The 16,660-nt window shown below is 58.1% G+C and overlaps 1 protein-coding gene across 2 annotated transcripts; it reads left to right on the forward strand.

The window, feature by feature from the left end:
* Positions 1-223: 223 nt before the first annotated feature.
* RGL2 (ral guanine nucleotide dissociation stimulator like 2) lies at positions 224-13,276 on the forward strand (the record flags this gene model as incomplete). Of its 2 annotated transcripts, none has more annotated exons than XM_081940741.1 (17): positions 224-495; positions 988-1,083; positions 1,179-1,411; positions 1,634-1,693; positions 2,047-2,329; positions 3,772-3,987; positions 4,083-4,186; positions 5,055-5,139; positions 8,237-8,320; positions 8,424-8,498; positions 9,445-9,480; positions 9,601-9,722; positions 9,819-9,911; positions 9,993-10,122; positions 11,032-11,265; positions 11,722-11,836; positions 12,128-13,276. In XM_081940741.1, 17 exons carry the CDS (start codon positions 367-369, stop codon positions 12,331-12,333), a joined length of 2,301 nt encoding a protein of 766 aa, XP_081796867.1. In that variant the 3' UTR covers positions 12,334-13,276. The 2 variants fall into 2 exon arrangements, with proteins under 2 accessions (XP_081796867.1, XP_081796866.1); XM_081940740.1 differs by lacking the exon at positions 224-495 and adding an exon at positions 651-890.
* Between the last annotated feature and the right edge of the window lie 3,384 nt (positions 13,277-16,660).

Below are 16,660 nucleotides of genomic sequence, written 5' to 3' on the forward strand. Positions count from 1 at the left end.
GCCGCCCTGCCCACAGCCCTAAAGCTCGCCAGGCGAGCGACTGCGGCGTTTCCCGGGTCCGCCCTGCGCTCGCCCTGCCTTAACGAGGCAGGAAGGAAACGTCCCAACAGCCGGTCCGCTCGGCGGCCGCCTCTCCGCTTTCAGCCGGATCCGCTTTCAGGCTTTGGAGCGGCGCCACCCGGCCTCGCACCGCCTCCCCGCGGCTTCCCGTTAGAGCCGCCGGCCGGGCACCGCGGATCTGTCGGGTCTCGCCTGTCCGCGCCTCCCGCCTTCCCAGAGATGCGCCTGGACGGCTAGCGCCGGGCGAGGGGCTCATTCGCGGGAAGCGGCGCCCGAGAGCCCTTCCCGGAGCCGCGGCGGGTCCGGATGCTGAGCCGCTCCCTGCGCTCCCTCCTGCTGCCGGGCGACGGCGAGGGACAGCCGGCGGTGACGCTCCGAGCCGTCCGCAGCCGCAGCCCCGATGCCCAGCAGCCGCGCCAGCCGGACGACGAGCCGGTGAGCAGCCGGGGGGCTCTGAGGGCATCTCCGCTTCCCGCCACCCCAGGCGCGGGGCAACCGGGGCCGGGCTCCGGCGGGGTGGGCGAGCCGCTGCTGGGCGGCCCCGGAGCTCGCCTGCCTGCCTGCCTGCCTGCTGCGGCTCGGGAGCTGGAATGCGGCCCGGCCTGTTTGGGGAAGTGGCGCTGGGCGGGCGGGCGGCGGCGAAGCGGAAGGCGCAGCAGGTTGGCGGGGCAGGCGAGGCCCGGCGGTGGGTGGCGGCCCCCGAAGGGGCCCGCGCGGAAGCCCCCAAACCCATGAAGGGCCTCCTCCGCCTGGGGGGCTGCCTGGAGCCGGGGGTGGCGGGCGAGGGGCCGCCGCTGACCCGCACGCGCTGGTACTGCCTGCCCGCCAAGGTAGCTGGCTGGGAGGGGGCAGAGGGGCGGGAGCGGGCGAGGGGCGGGCGGGGGTCTCCGGGGCGGCTGCAGACCCTCTTCTCCTCCCCCCCCGCAGGCCCCGCTGAGCTCGTGGGAGGAGGCGGAGGAGGGCGCCGTCTACACCGTCAGCGCGCGGGGGACGGAGGGGTCCCGCCGAGGCGCCGGCAGCGGGGTAAGTGGGGGCGGCGGAGCCGTCGGTCGGGGCTCGCGCGGGGCTCGGGCCGCCGCTTCCTCCCGCTCTCCGCCTGCCTCCTTCTCCCCCTGCAGGTCGAGGGGACTACCGGCGGAGCGGAGCCGTCCGAGGGCAACGCGGGATCCTCCTTTCCCGCCGCCGCCGCCGTTGTGCAGTCCCGGGCGCTGAAGGCCGGCTCGCTGCCCCGCCTGGTGCGGCACCTGCTGGAGGGTCCGTCCCTCGGGGACGCGGGCTACCGGCCGGCCTTCCTGGCCACCTACCGCAGCTTCGCCCAGCCGACCGTCGTTCTGGGGCTCCTCCTGGAGAGGTGGGCGGTGGTCCCGGGGGAGGCTTTCAGGGGGGGGAGTCGCAGGTGGGATTCCACAGGTGCTGCCCAGTGGCCCTGCACCCCCCTCGACCCCCGTCTTTCTCAGCCTGGCCCACCTCACAGGGCTGTTGGGAAGATACCATAGAACCAGTTCTTGGGGGGGGGGAGTCATCCTTCTGGTTTTTGAAGCTGCTCTGTTTCTCTCCCCCCACAAAAAAAAAGGCTCCAGGCCTTGACTGGATCCAATGCTCGCAGCCCCCAAAAGACAGAGGACCTGCAGCGGTGAGTCTCCCCCTTCTGGCCCCCATCCCTCCCCAACAACCCCCCCTCCCTTTGCTGGTAAAATTGGGGCTTCTCCTTCCGCTGTGAAAGATGGGCTGACCCCGCAAATGGTTGCCGGTCTCCACCCAGGGTGGGGTACCTGGCCGGGGAGGGGAGACAGGCTGTCCCCCTGCATCCTAGTTCACAGCACTTTGTCTGAGGGCTCTGCAGAACCTCCAGCATCAGGAGCAGCCTATCTCAAAATATCAGGGCCCTGTTGGTTGGTTAGCGAGGTTGGGAGGGCTTGCACCATTGGTCTCAGTTGGGGCTTGGGTCCAGCCCTGATTGTGTCTCCATCTTCCCCCTCCCCACAGAGCCCTCGCCTCACTGCTCTGCCCCTGGCTGGACAGCTACCCCCAGGACTTCATGGGGCTGGAGCCCCGCCTGCGGGAACAGCTGGTGAGCTGGCTGCACTGGGCCTGGGGAAGCAGACCGGGGCCCGAGAAGAGCCTGCCGGACACCCCGAGCAGGAGAGGCCCTCTGGCGGTTGAGCACGGACAGGAGGAGGGCCACGGCCAAGATGGGGACCCTGATCCCCACTACATCCTGGGGCTGCAGGCGGAGGAGGTGGCTGCGCACCTCACAGCACAGGACAGGGTGAGTCTCGTGAGGGCTGCCAGACTTCAGCTGTGGCATCGTCTCTCCGTGCTCCCACAGAGTTGCGGGGAGGAAAAGGATTTTGGGCAGCGGGCAATGACTTTTGGGATTCAGGGGATCCAGGCCCCACGCCTGGCTTGGAGGGCCCAGGGCTGAGCTGCCCCCTTCATTTTTCTCCAAGGGAAAACCCGAAAGTTGTTTTTTCCCTGCAGTGCACCTAAATTTCCCTGCAGTGCGCCACCTGGAGGTTGTGCTCCTCCATTGCAGGGTCTACAGAGGCCTCCTTTCCGCCTGGCGTTTTTAGACCTTCCCAGGCTTCCTTTGTGCTCCTTTTCTTACCTGTGACTCTCCCAGAGGTGCTTTTTCCCAAGAGGCAACTGGGCTTCCTGATTTTTCTTTGAAGACGTTTCGCTTCCCATCCAAGAAGCTTCTTCAGCTCTGGCTGTCTGGTGGGGAACGGAAGGATTTATGTTCCTTGCTGGTCATTTGGGTTCTTTTGGGGAGTCCTTAAGAGGCCCCCCTGGAGGCTTCGTCTCTGTCCTCAGGGTCACCCGAGGGGTGCAAATGGGGGTGGAACTGCCGAAAGGACTCCTGTGTTGTGGATTGGAGAGAGATGATGTCGTATCCCTCCCCCCCCTCTGTTGAGGGAGGGCTGCTCAATTTTGACATGAATGGCCTCTTGGACCCCCCCCCCCCTTTCAAACCATCCGGCCTTGTCTTTTGGACTGCTGAATCTAAGTCCTGACGGGTTTGTGAAGCGGCTGTTTTGTTTCCCCCCATGAGCTGCGCGTGGCTCTCACTGCACTGTACTGCATGCACCGCGTTGCTCAGTTTCTGTCTGGGTGTTTTCTCTTTGGGGCGGAAGAGCTTCTGCCTTCGCGTATTCTTGGGTTTGAAGTGTGCGTCTGTGTTGTGTTGGCTGAGGATCCTCCTGAGCTTCTCTGATATGCCTGCAACGCACGGAATGACAACGTTGCTTCTTTTATTTGATTGATTGATCGTTATCTGTTACGGAGGTCTTGGTTGCCTCTGGAAAAAGCCCCTTTGGGACAACCTGGATGGCTGAGAATCTCCAGAGACCAGGGGTGTCAAACTCAATGTCATTGAGGGCCACATCAGGGCTGTGTTTGACCTTGTGTGTATGTGTGTGGTCAGGGTGGGCATGGCCAGCTTGACGCCACTCATCAAGGTCCTTTTTTTTGCCACAATGGCCTCCTGCGGCCCTTTGCCAGCGAAAGTGGAGTCCAGGCAGTCTGCTTGTGGCCCTCCCGGTCTCTGTGTTTGCTGGCAGAGGCACCAGGGGCCGTTGCTTCACTGTTTCTAAGCACCTTGAATTTGACATCCCTGCCCTGATGTGTGGTTGGGTGGTGCCTGTTTTGTGGGGGCGGGAGGGAGAGACAAGGACGATCTCCGGTGACTCCTCTCTATCCGCTCCCCTCCAGGACCTCTTCCTGCGCCTGGTGCCCCACGAGTGCCTTGGCTCTGCCTGGTCTCAGCGCGATAAGAAGGGCCACGAGGGGGACTGCCCCACCGTCCGGGCCACAGTGGCTCAGTTTAACCTTGTGGCCAACGCCGTGATCTTTTCCTGCCTGTGGGACACGGGGCTGCGTGCCACCCAGCGGGCCCGGCTGCTGGAAAAGTGGATCTGTGTGGCTGAGGTGGGTCCCGATTTGGCCCTTCCCGGAACGGCCTCCTGGATCCAGACCCCCAACGCCCCCCCTCCCTCCTCTCTCTTTTTTCTGCCCCCTCTCAGGAGTGTCTCCTCCTGCGCAACTTCTCCTCGCTCTACGCTGTGGTCTCCGCCCTGCAGTCCACGCCTTTGCACCGACTGAAGCGGACCTGGGAGGAGACCTCTAGGTGGGTGAGGAGGGGGCAGGAAGGAACCGCTAGCTGCCGCTCCTCCCTCCCCCGCCCCATGCTGAATGCCCGATCTGTGGGGTGGGAGGAAAACGGGCCCTGCCCCCTTGCAAGGCAATTGAAAGGGCCCCAGTCAAGATGCAGATGTGAGGGAAAGAGGAGACCCCTGTGGAAAAAGGGGCTCTGCTTGTTGGGTATAACACACACCCCCAAAGTGACTTTAAAGTGTGCTGCAATACGGCTACTCCTTGACTTACAACCATTCGCTTAGTGACTCTACAAAGTTACAACAGCCTTCAAAAAAATGGCTTAGGACTCCTTTCCACACTTACGACCGTAGCAGAGGCATGTGATCAAAATTCAGGCGCCTGGCAACTGACTTGTCTTTGTGACAGTTGCCACATCCTGGGGTGTGGGTGTGGGGTGTCACATGATCACCGTTTGGGATCTTCCTAGCCAGGTTCCAGCATGCAAAGCCAATGGGGGAAGCCGGATTCACTTAACGGCAGTGATTCCCTCAACAGTCATAAAATGGACCGTAATTCATTTAGCAACGGAAATGCTGTGGTCAGTCCTGGTCGTACGGCAAGGAATACCCGTAGTGCAGAGCCAGGGCTGGGAGAAGGGAATCCGGGGAAGCAGGTGCCATCCCAGGAAGGCCCGGATCCTCTGCCTCCGGGAACCGCAGTGGAGGATGGGCTCTGTGTTCCCTGGAGCCCCACTTTTCAACAAGGACCCACTAGTCCTATAATGGCAACCAGGAGCGTTTCTGTCAGACCAGGCTGGTCTCGGGGGGCCTGGGGTGGGGTGCTCCTCCTCCTCTCCCCCCCCCCCCCCCGAGAAAACCATGCATCTTCTCTGCTGGCAGGGAGTCAGCCCGTTGCTACGAGGAGCTAAGCACCATTTGCTCGGAGCAGGACAACTACAGCCAAAGCCGGCAGCTCCTCTTCCAGGTAAGGCCCCGCGGTCCCTTCCTCCCTGCTGCCCGCTCTGTGACTTGGGGGTGCGACACCTGCGTGGGAGGGGCTGGCTGGAAATTTCCTCCCACCCCAAGAATTTCAGCAAGAGAAGGGGGGGAATAAACCTCTTTGAGTAAAAGAAAATATCTATAGCTCAGGCCTGAACCATGATGGCTGGAACCATGGTTGTTTGCTTGTGAGGCGTTTTGCTTTCCAACTAGGTGGCATCATCCGTGGGAGGGAGTGTGGGGTTTGCTCCCCGTTTATATAGAATATCTTGCCAGTGTTGGTGGGAGTGTGATTTCCCCCCTTGGAACTTCCTTGACATTGTTTGATGCTCGGTGGTTTGTCTGGTATTAATCCCCGCTTACCTGGCTGGCAGCAACGGAAGAGACAATCTCCGTAGCTCAGGATTGGGCTGTGGAGCCCTTTGGTTGTTCGCTTGCAGACGTTTTGTTGCCAGACTCGGTCGCACCTCCAGTCAGTGCTAGCGAGTGTGCGATTTGCTCTCTGTTTCCATACAGTAGCTGTTAGTGTTGGTGTCAGTGTGATTTTTCTCCACCGTAAGTCCTTGACGAGGGCATTGTTTTCTGCTTGGCTGTTTGGGGCCAATCCCTGCTTATCTGGGTGTTGGCTGCTGACATGGTCCCATCCCCTGTTGGTCTTTTTGTTTCCAAGTAACTTGGTAAACAAATAGCAGCCCAACTTTTGTAAGGACCTAATTCAGATGGATACAAAACACACTACGGCAATCCAGAACACCAGAAAAAGAAAACAGGCCGCCATTCTCCAGCGAAACAGATACGGTGGCAACCCTAACCCTAACCTAGATTAGCAGAGGCATCCATGAACACCAAACGGGGACAACTTATTTTCTCACCCAAACACGACAACCCCCCTGAAGTTAACCCAAAGATTCCTCTAATTAGGGGCAGCCCCGGCAAAACGTTTTTCTCTCAACACAGGCTAACAAGTCTGTCCGGCAGGGAGAGGAATTGTTGTCTGTCGCATCTATTCATCTCCCCCCCCCCTGCCTTTTATCCCTAGAGCTAGGGTGGGGCATCGCTAGCAGAGGTAGTTCTTCCATCCCAAGGACCGGCGCGTAGATTTCCACTCCTCTCCTCTGCCTTCTGCGCATCCTCACGTCACCGGGCCCAGCTGTTCTTCCTCTTCCTCATCAGCCACCTCCAGGCCTGGGGACTGTTGACTCTCCATCTGAGGGCTGACAGACAGCCCAGACTCCGCCTCTGTCTCTCTCTCTCTCTCTCTCTCTCTCTCCCTGCCAGGTCCATTCCCTCTTCCCCCTCGGAGGTCTCAGGTTGCCTTGATGCTGTGCCTGATTCCCACATCGCCTCCTCCTCCTCCTCTTCCTCCTCCTCCTCCTCCTCTTCCTCCTCCTCCTCCTCCTCCTCTTCCTCCTCCTCTTCCTCCTCCTCCTCCTCCTCTTCCTCCTCCTCTTCCTCCTCCTCCTCCTCTTCCTCCGCCTCCTCCTCCTCCTCTTCCTCCTCCTCCTCCTCCTCCTCTTCCTCCTCCTCTTCCTCCTCCTCCTCTTCCTCCTCCTCCTCCTCCTCCTCCTCCTCCTCCTCCTCCTCCTCCTCCTCCTCCTCCTCCTCCTCCTCCTCCTCCTCCTCCTCCTCCTCCTCCTCCTTCCTGTAAGGTTGGCATTCAGACAAATCAGCCATCAATAGCCAGAAAGAGATGGAACATGTCCGCTTGCCATTCGAACGAGACGGCAAGAAGGAAGGAGAGTGCCAGAGCAGATCCCCTCCAACAGCCAATGCCCAGATAAGCAGGGATTAACCACAGACAAACAACCAAGCAGGAAACAATTCAGTTACCAAGAAACTAACGAGAATCGCTTAGGTAAGATGGGTGGTACAGAAACGTGATAAGTAAATCAACTCCCATGGCGAAAAACCACACCTGGCAGCGGCAAACAACTGCATGTAACATGTAAATGAAGACTCAATCAACTAGGCTAAAAGTATTTAACACGGGTAGAAACATGGCAACTGAACCTATTAAACGGAGAGACATTTCGTTACTCATTTTAGTAACTTCTTCGGTCAAAATGAAATTTTTTGGGGTGTTAGGCAAGGAGTTATTCATTGGAATAACTAATTCTGCCATACTGACTGCAGGGGTTTTGCCCCAAAATGAAGAGCCATATGTAAATCATTTTTGGGGAGAAGCCCCTGCAGTCTGTATGGCAAATTGACTCTCTATGCTTAACCCATTTTTCCCCCCCTCATTTTGACTGAAGAAGTTACTTGGATGAGTATTGAAACGTCTCTCAGTTGAATACGTCCAGTTGCCGTGGTTTTCACCTTTTTAGATACTGTATGGCAGCGCCCGCCCTCCCCCCCCCAATTTTGGGGCACGAGGGACCGGTTCCATGGAGATTCCCCACAGACCAGAGGGCCCCTGGTTATGTGTGCTGCCTGCATCCCGTGTTGTGGCTTCGCTCGTTTGTGGGGCCCGGTTTCTGGCATGCTATGGCCCAGCGCCCTTCCATGGACCAGGCGTTGGGAACCCCTGTTGTGTGTAACGGGCAGCAAAGCCCCCCCCTTCCTGCTGCTGGTGTGACCTACCTGCGTAAGGAAACGGCCACACGTTCCTTGATGGGAGGAGAGGGCTGGAGAGAAGAGAGGCCGAGGCAGGTAGAGGAAGCAGCTTTGGGGGCCCTGTGTTCGCGTTTGGATAAACGGGGCTTTAAAATCTGCATTTCTGGAGGGATGGAAAACACACAATTGTGTTATTATATTATCCCCTGGCTTGTAAGTACTGAGTGTTTGCACGCACACACACACACAGGCCACCCCAACATGGCTGCCTCCCACCATCCTTGGATTTTCAAATCCCATCGTCCTGGGCCGCATCCTAGCAGGGGGTGGGGCCTCCCTCCAAAACCCTTGAAGGGGATTTGGAGCTTGGCAGTGGATCAAAGCTGGATGTTTGCTGTGACTTCCCCCACCACCACATTTCAGTGCTGCATTATGGGGGCTCCTGTAGGCCTTGGGGAGGCTCTTAGTGTGTGTGTGTGGGGGGGTGCTTCCTCCTCCTCCCAGCTCTTTCCCTTTTGCTCCCCCAGGAAGCAGGGCCTGGAGCGGCAGTGGGAGGGGCCGAGCTCCCCCATCGCAAGCATCAGCGGAGGCTACTGGAACAACGCCCATTAGTGAGAGGGGGGAGTCTGATCTCAAGGAAGGGCGGGGGATGGTCTCAGGGCGGGGACGGGGACGGGGGGGGGGCGTGGTCCTTACCCTCCGGTGTCCCTGCAGGGCGTGATCCCCTACCTGGGCACCTTCCTGAAGGACCTGGTGATGCTGGATGCAGCCACTCCCACCCGCCTGCAGGTGAGTCCGGGGAGGTGGGGGGAAGAGCCAGAGGGGCTTTGCTGCTGCCCCTCCCCCAGCAAGGGGGCTTGGGTGGCAGAGGGAGGGGCCTGTGTGTGCAGAGCAGCAAAGCTGGCGCATCTGTTGGGCGCCCAAAGCGTTGGCCGATCGGGCTGAAGGCTGTGTGTGTAGATGGTTCTCAAGTTACAACCCCCTCGGTCGATTGTCCAGAGATACGATGACATTGGAAAAAGTGAATCAGGGCTGGGTTTCACACTTACGACCAATGATTCCCTTAGCAACTGCAGTGGTGGAGTTAACAACTCTGGTCAAAAAAGGGGGACAAAATTCACTTAACAACATCCTTGCTTAGCGACAAATACTTGGGGCACCATTGTAGTTGTTGCGTCAGCCTCTTCCAAGGGGGCCTGCAGCAGCTCCCCCCCCCCCCTGCTTGTTGGTTGCTGTGGATTATGGGAACAGAAGGCTTGGCAACAAGATCGGCTTCAAAACCTTTGCTTCGAAGGGAGGCGGGAATTCAACCAGTTCCACAACGTGTCACTTTGGCAAAAAGCGATCGATAGGGTTTGGGGAGGGGGAGGGGCGTTCGCCAGCCGGATGCCTCGGGGGCTCCTTGAATTGTTCCCCCTCTCTGAACATGCCTGAAACGGAACTCCGCAATTGGGTAAGCCAGGGGTCTCTAACTCCGGCCACTTCAACTCCCAGAATTCCACCAGTCTTAAAGTGGCCAAGGTTAGAGACCCCCGGTGTAGGAGACGCAGTTGCAGCTGATCAACTGAGCCAATTGCCACCTGGCCCAGACCCTCCGTGTGTGTGTGTGTGTGTGTGTGTGTGTGTGTGTGTGATGCAGGCGGTGGGACTCAGCAGTGACCGGCGCAGCTCCCAGGGGGTGTGGGGAAGCATAGGCCTGGGGGGCTGACCGGGCATCTCTCGGCTCTCTCTGCAGACCAGCGGCTACATCAACTTTGAGAAGCACCGGAAGGTAAGAGCTGTGTGTGTGTGTGTGTGAGGGGGGTGGGGGTGGAGTAGGAGACCCCCCCTTGGCCCCTCCACCCCCTTGGAAGGACCCCCTGCTCCTTTCTCTTCTCCTTCTTCCCTGCAGGAGTTTGACATCCTCACCCGGCTACGCCTCCTGCAGGCCAAGTGCCGTAACTACACCTTGGCCCCCGACTGGGCCTTCCAGCGATGGCTGCGGTGCCTGCCTCCCCTCAGCGAGACCCAGAGGTGGGGGTGGGGGCTCTGGAGGGGGTGGGTGGGCTGGGCCCAGACCCTCCCCCGTCCTCCCCCCCTTCCCTATTCACCACCCTCTCTCCCTTCCAGTTACCGGCTCTCCTGCGCCATTGAGGCCCCCAGCGAGGGAGGGGCTCCCCCCAAGCCCAGCAAGCCCACCCTGGTGATCACACGCTGCACAGAGTAAGGACCGGGAGGGGGAGGGTCTCCGGGGTCTCTTCCTCCCCCCCCCATTTCCCACTCACTCCACGGTTTCCTTTCCAGCCTGATCACCTCGCTGGGAGTGAGTGCCCCACTGCCCTGGGACAGAAGCGGCTCCCACCACGTCTCACCCAACCTTCTGGGCCCGTCGGCTGCCTCCCCTACCGCCCTGGGGGGACACCAACCAGTCCAGGTGAGTGAGGACTGCCCATCCTTTCCCCAGACTCTCCCACTCTGCCCCTTCAGTGGGGGGGGGGGAGGAAGGCTGACCCCCAAAGTGAAAAGACCTCAGAGTCAAGTGTGGCTGAGCCAACTGGCTCACCCAAGTTTCTAGTCCTCAGTGTTATTTCAAAGTGAAGCCACAGGGAGGGCAGAGTTCTTTCTCTGATGGGGTCCTGTTGGGCCCCTCCAAACCCGTTCTCCAAGAAGTGATGGGCTTCGAAGGGCCCCTTCCCCATGCTTCGTGGCCCCCTGCATGGAAGGGGACTTTGCCCCTGTGAGTCCGTCATCCTAGGAAAATAGGGGGCAGGGGCACATTAAAGGGATCCTTCAGTGCTCCTTGTGGAGAGGCAATGAAGATCAGAAGATACTTTCCTCTTCACAGAATAAGGGGGAGAGGAGGAAGAGAAGAGGAAGAGAAGAGGAGGAGGGGAAGAGAAAGAAGAGATGGGGTAGGAAATAGAAGGAGGAGGAAGGAAGAGAAGAGAAGAGGTGGAGGAGGAGATAGGAGGAGAAGGAGAAAGAGACAAAGAGAGAGGACAAAGGAGGAAGGTTGAGGAATGGAAGAGCGGGAAGAGGAAGGAAGAGGAAGAGAAGAGAAGGAGGAAATAGAGAGGAGGGGGAAGAGATAGGAGGAGACAAACGAAGGATGAGAAAGGGAAGAGGAGGAAGAGCAGCGATGGAGGAGGAAATGGGAGGAGGAGGAAGAGAGAACGAGGACAAAGGAGGAAGGATGAGGAATGGAAGAGGAGGGGGAAGAGATAGGACCCTTTTTGAAGCAGGGGGGCCACAGGACAGCTTCCCCGGTGAGTCTCCATGGCTGGGACCCTGCAGGGCCCTTTCCCGGAACCCGCTGCCTCACTTCCCTTCCCCTCCTCCGCAGGGCAAGTGGCCCTCCGTCTCGGCCTTGGACATGTCGCCCCCGTCATCCCCCGCGGACGGCCTGGCCGCCCTCCCTGCCACGGGGGGCGGCTTCATCAAGGGCCACCGCCGCTCGGCCTCCTGCGGCTCCGTCTACCCCCAGGCCCCCGACAAGGGGGGCGCCTCCCCCTCGGACTGCTGCATCATCCGGGTCAGCATGGCCCTGCAGAACGGCACCCTCTACAAGAGCATCCTGGTGAGCGAGGCGGGGGGGGATTTGGGGGGTTTTCACACTTAACGACCGTTGTAGCATCCCCACGGTCACCTGATCAAATGCTTCAGATGCTTGGCAACACCGTTTCTGTGTCCCGGGTTCATGGGATTCCCACTTTGCGACTTTCTCACAAGCAAAAGTAGAGGGGGAAGCCGGATTCACTTAACAACCATGTTACCAACTTAATGACTGCAGTGATTCACTTAAGGACTGTGGCAAGAAAGGTTCATAAAAATGGGGCAAAACTCACTTCTCTCGCTTAGCAACAGAAATGGTGGCCTCAGTTGTGGTTGTAAGTCAAGGACTACCTGTATTTGTTTTATTAAATGCATGTGCTGCCTATCTCCTCGCCTGGATGGGCAGTTTATAGACTCTGCCTCTGGGGGAGGCCTCCGTGGGGCCTCTGGCTGACCCCCCTTTCTCCGTGCTCCTCCCCAGGTAACAAGCCAGGATAAGGCCCCCACCGTGGTGGCAAAGGTGCTGGAGAAACACAACCAGGACCAGAATCTGGCACAAGACTACGAGCTGGTGCAGTTGTTGCCGGATGGCCGAGGTGAGGAGGGAGGAGGGAGGAGGGAGGCTGTTGGTGGGGCTGCCCCACAAGGAGGGCTGGGCGGGTGGGGCGAGTGGCCAGTGGAGAGCTTTTTTGGGAAGTCAGCCTGGGAGGGAAGGGCGACATCTCAGGGATCCCAAGGTCCTGTGTCCCAGTTCAGATCTGAGGGTGGGAGCCTTGGTGGTCCAGATGGGGGGGGGGATTGCTGGAGGGACGGTGCTGGGGAGGAGGGAGGGGCCTTCCCCTTGGGACTGCCCCCTTGACGCCCCCCCCACACTCTCTCTCCCACAGAGCTGGTCTTCCCCCCCATGTCAAACGTCTTCTACGCCAGGAACGGCTTCAGCCTGGACTTCCTGCTCCGGCCCAAGGGCCCCCCGAGAAAGACTCCCCCTCCGACCCCCCCACCCAGGAGCCCCCGGGCCAGGGAGATGGACATCTGCGCCACCTTCCCGAAGATCAAGGCCACCGGCCGAAGGATCGCCCGGGCCCTTTTCTGAGGGGGACGAGCTGTGAAAGGAGGGGCCACACACACGGCTCTGTTGGGGACCCCCCAGGTCAAGACGGGGACCTCCACCCAGGACATGAAGTGTGTGTGTGGGGGGGGAGACCCTAGCAGCAGCACCCCAGGCTGTGGAAGAGCCTTGGAATCTCCGCTGCCCAGAGGACCCGAAGGCAGGAAGGACTGTGGGGCTGAGTGGTCAGTCCTGGAATAGGGCTCTCAAGTGGTCTCAGGTGACTGAAGGGCCTTCACTGCCGCTTCCTTAAGGAGAAGTGTGTGTGTGTGTGTGTGTGTGTGCACCTACATGCCTGTCCAGCAGAGCCTTTGCTGAGATACAAATATGGGGGAGGGGGCTGTTTCCCCCCCATCCCCCTTGATGGCTTCTCTGCCCTCCCAGCATCTCTGAAACGGCCCGTTTTCTGGGCCTCCTTCCCCGAGGGATGGGAGTTGTGTTGTTGTGTTTGAGCGGGGGGGGGGGGGGTTGATAAAGGTTGCAGGGGAAGCCGCAGACCAGGATGGGTCACTGCTGAAGAATGGGGGATCTCAGGCTGGCTGGAGATCCCTACAGCCTCTGGGATCTTCCTAGATCTGGTGATCTTGCCTAAGGGCAAGAGGGATGTCAGCTGGAGGGTCGCAGCTGTTGCTGTGATTGGGGGGGGGGGGGAAGAGGTCTGGGACGACAGGCAAGCCTGGGCCAGACTAGATGGCCTCTACGGCCTCCCTGAAAAGAAAGAGTGGAAGCCGGGGAGTCCCAGCAGGAGGAGGTCCAGCCGCAGTTGAGCATCCGTCTTTCCAAAGATTGCAGAAAAAGCCAGAAATCCATCAGCTGGAGGGGGAAATATATACCGTATATATCCTTTTGCATAGGATAACTGGATTAACTCACGAGTGTTCAAGATTTGGAAGAAAATTAGAATATGAAATAAAATCTTTGGTGTAAATATTTGTGGAGAATCTATGGGGGATAACAGACCCCTTCCCTTTCAGTTTTTCCTCCCTCCCCCTCCCCCATGAAGGCCCACACTGCAGGGGCGTGGTTGATGGGCAGGGATGGGGGGGAGGGAGGCTCCGCCCCTTTCAGGCGGGGAGAAGGCTGAGAGGGGCCAGATGATGCCTCCCCACCTCCTCTCCTGGGACTTCCAAGGGGGTCAGAGTTCAGCCGGGGGGCTGCAAAGGGGGGCTCCGGAGTGACATGATGGAAATTATCTCTAATTGATTTAATTAGAGGGTTAATCAATAGGGGAGGCCTCCCTCCCTCCCTCCCTGCAGAGGTTTCCTATTGACCAGGGGCCACCATGGGGGGAGGCAGCAAAGCGGGGGGAGCCCCTGGCCACAAATTGTGTGAAATGTCACAAGGGGAGGGGGGGGGGCGATAAGGAAGGGCAGTTTAGAGACCTGCATTGCTCACTCCCCCTCTCCCAATGACAGGAACACCCCTTTCCCCTCCTGCAGTGTCTCTAAACCTGGATGAAGCTTTAGTGTTTCGTGTGGGTGTGTTTCGGTGTTTGATGGCCCCTCATTGTGGAGTGTCGCGTAAGGAAAATCTGGCTGAAATTTCAACCCTTTCGTCCGTCTGGAGCATTGAGGCCACGCAGGGGGAGGCTGAGGGCAGGGGGATTTGTTTAGAAACAATGTGGGAAAATTAAAGGATTTTTAACAACTGGAGAGGTTCAGATTGAGGGAGGAAGAAGAGGAGAAAGTCACCTGCAGGAGGTTGGGTGGGAGTTGCTGGAGGCAGGAAAAAGACCCAATGGGCCGGGGGGGGGGAGTCAGAGGAGCCCCCTCCCCATCAATAGATTGTGTGATATTTCCCGAGAGGAGAAAGCCCTCCAAATAGGTTTCCCCACACGGCTTTCTACAGATCTAGAGACGCTGGATCCCTCCAGGTGAACAAGGGATTATCCAGATCTCTCCCCCCCTTAAAGATAAGACTTTGCATTGCGGATGTTAGAGAGGCAGCTCCTCCCCTCCGGGAGTTACGGTTGCTCCGTCACGGGAGGCTTTTGGGAGGAAACTGGGCGGCCTTTTGCACTGCCGCCAACGCTAATGACAGCTTTATGTGCTTTTCACTCTTAGCTGCAGGCGTGAACACCTCACCGTAGGGCACATTTTTCAGCTGTGAAAAACCTTGTGCCACTAACGTCGCTTTAGACGGTACCTCATTGTTGGGGAGCACCAGGCGTGGTTTGCTGCCGGTTCTACTACCGGTTCGCAACCTGTGTGTGCGCTCTGTTCAATGTAAGTTCTTCTTCGCACACGTGCAGAGCAATTTACAGTGAACTGCGCACACGCAGTCACTAAAATCCAAAATGGCGGCGGCCCAGCAGTGGCGAAGGAACCGCTTCAGGGGCGTGGCAGGCCTGGGTCTCTGCCGGTTCTGCGACGCAGGCCTGAATTTCACTACTGGCCTGGGCTGAACCGGGCTGAACCCGGAGCATCCTACGGCTTTGCTACCTTGTGGCAAAGTCATGGAAGTGAAGGCGTTATGTTCCCCCACGGATTTCATTTCCTTGCCTATGGCTTCTTTCCACGTTTCTGGTTCTATTCTAGGTAATGCCAGCACTTCCTTATGGTTTCTTGGCTCATTCCATACGTTATGCCCTTTAACTTTACTCGCAGAACGCCTGTCAGGTGGAATCCCCTTCTTCCGTCGCTCTGACCTGCGTGGCATCGACTGCTCCTGTGCTTCAACCCTCCCTTTCTTCGCAGCTTGCTCAGTTCCTCCTCCCAGAATGCTGACGCAGTCACTGAGTGAGTTACGGTCACTAAGCGAGTTACCATCACTAAGTGGATCGCCATCCCTAAGTGAACCATTCCAAAAAACTGCAGCAAGTCTGTTCCAATTTTGCTCTGCAAAACTTGCAGACCTGGAAATCACAATTCTGTTGCTCCCGTCGCTAAAGCGGTAGCTCTTGAAAGCCCTGGCTCATAGCCCATAAACCTCTCTAGCCCTTGGTTGTTTCCCTTTCTTCTGACTGCTTTTGGAATACGCGCCCACACACTACTTCCAAACACCCTTAAACGTGACAGAGATGGCTTTCTCCCATATAGCATCATTAATAGATCACAGCCTATTCATTAAATAACTAGCAGTCAACATGGCTTCAGCCCAGTATGACCTGCTCAGACCAGAGTCCTCCGTGGCTTGCAAGACTCAGCTGCTGTGTATGGATTTGTGTGTCTGTGTTGTATACCAATTCCCACATTTCCTGGCCCCTAAAGTGAAACCTCTGGGGAAGCCTCTGACCTTTGACCCCCTTCATTCCTGGCACAGGAGCTGCCGGGGAAGTGGTCTTACCCCCAGCACTGTGGTGTTTTCTGACCCACCGCAAATCGGACAGTTTGGGGTCCAGAATGGCTGCTGTTGAGCTCATTCGGGGGGCATTTCAGAGGGGGGAGAATCATCTCCCTGAAGGAGTGCAGGAGCGGAGCCTGTTGGAGGTTCAGGCAGAGCCCGAGTGTCTGCAGCAGCTTTCCCTTTTATGAACAGTCCCCGGATTCCCCCTCCCCCACTATGCAGTAGGGGCTGGGTAGGCGGAAGACTTCGGGGGGGGGGGGGAGAAGGGAGAGGTAGTGTCTCAAAGGCTGGAAGGGACCTTAGAAATTTTCTATCTAGTCTGGTATCTGCAACTTGTGGCTCGGGAGCCGTGTGCGGCTCTTTGGGCCTCTGCTGTGGCTCCCTGTCATGTCATCTCACCAATGGTTGGTTGTGTTATGTTGTGCCCCCACGAGAGCCCCTCTTTGAGGGAGGCGGGAGGTTTAGAAGCATCAATAAATATCAGTAAATGCAAATGAATATATTTCGTAGATCTGAGAGGATAGACTACATCTAACGAGTCAATCTTTATCGGGGGGAATCTTAATAAAGTAAATGAAAGGGGAGTCCCGGCATTTCTCTCCCTGGGAAGCCCACCCCACTCACCTCACCCGCCAATCACACAATTCCTGTGGAGACCCTCGTAGTTGTATCAGCACAAGGAATGCAGTATCCTTCGTCTACTGCAGGAAGACCTGGTCGCTGTTCCTGCCGGCCGTAGATCTATTATTTTTCTTACATTTTGGGGGGGAGGGATTTGTAGATTCAGGTCTGAAAATGCCTCAATTTCCTGCTTTCGCTTTCCGACGCCTTTTTCTGTAGATGCAACCGATTTTGGGGGCTCTGTATTCGGTTATAATTCAGGGCCCGAAAGCCCACCCTCCCACCCAGTCACTTGGGGTGGGGTGGGGGCAAGAGTTAGGAGTGGGCGTTTCCCTCGGGATTCGAAAGAGGGAGTGTCCAGGAGGAGCAGAAGGACCAATGAGAATTCTCCCTTTGGCAGCATCAT

This window comes from Natrix helvetica (genome assembly GCF_964273705.1).
Source record: "Natrix helvetica genome assembly, chromosome: 1".
NCBI lineage: Eukaryota > Metazoa > Chordata > Lepidosauria > Squamata > Natricidae > Natrix > Natrix helvetica.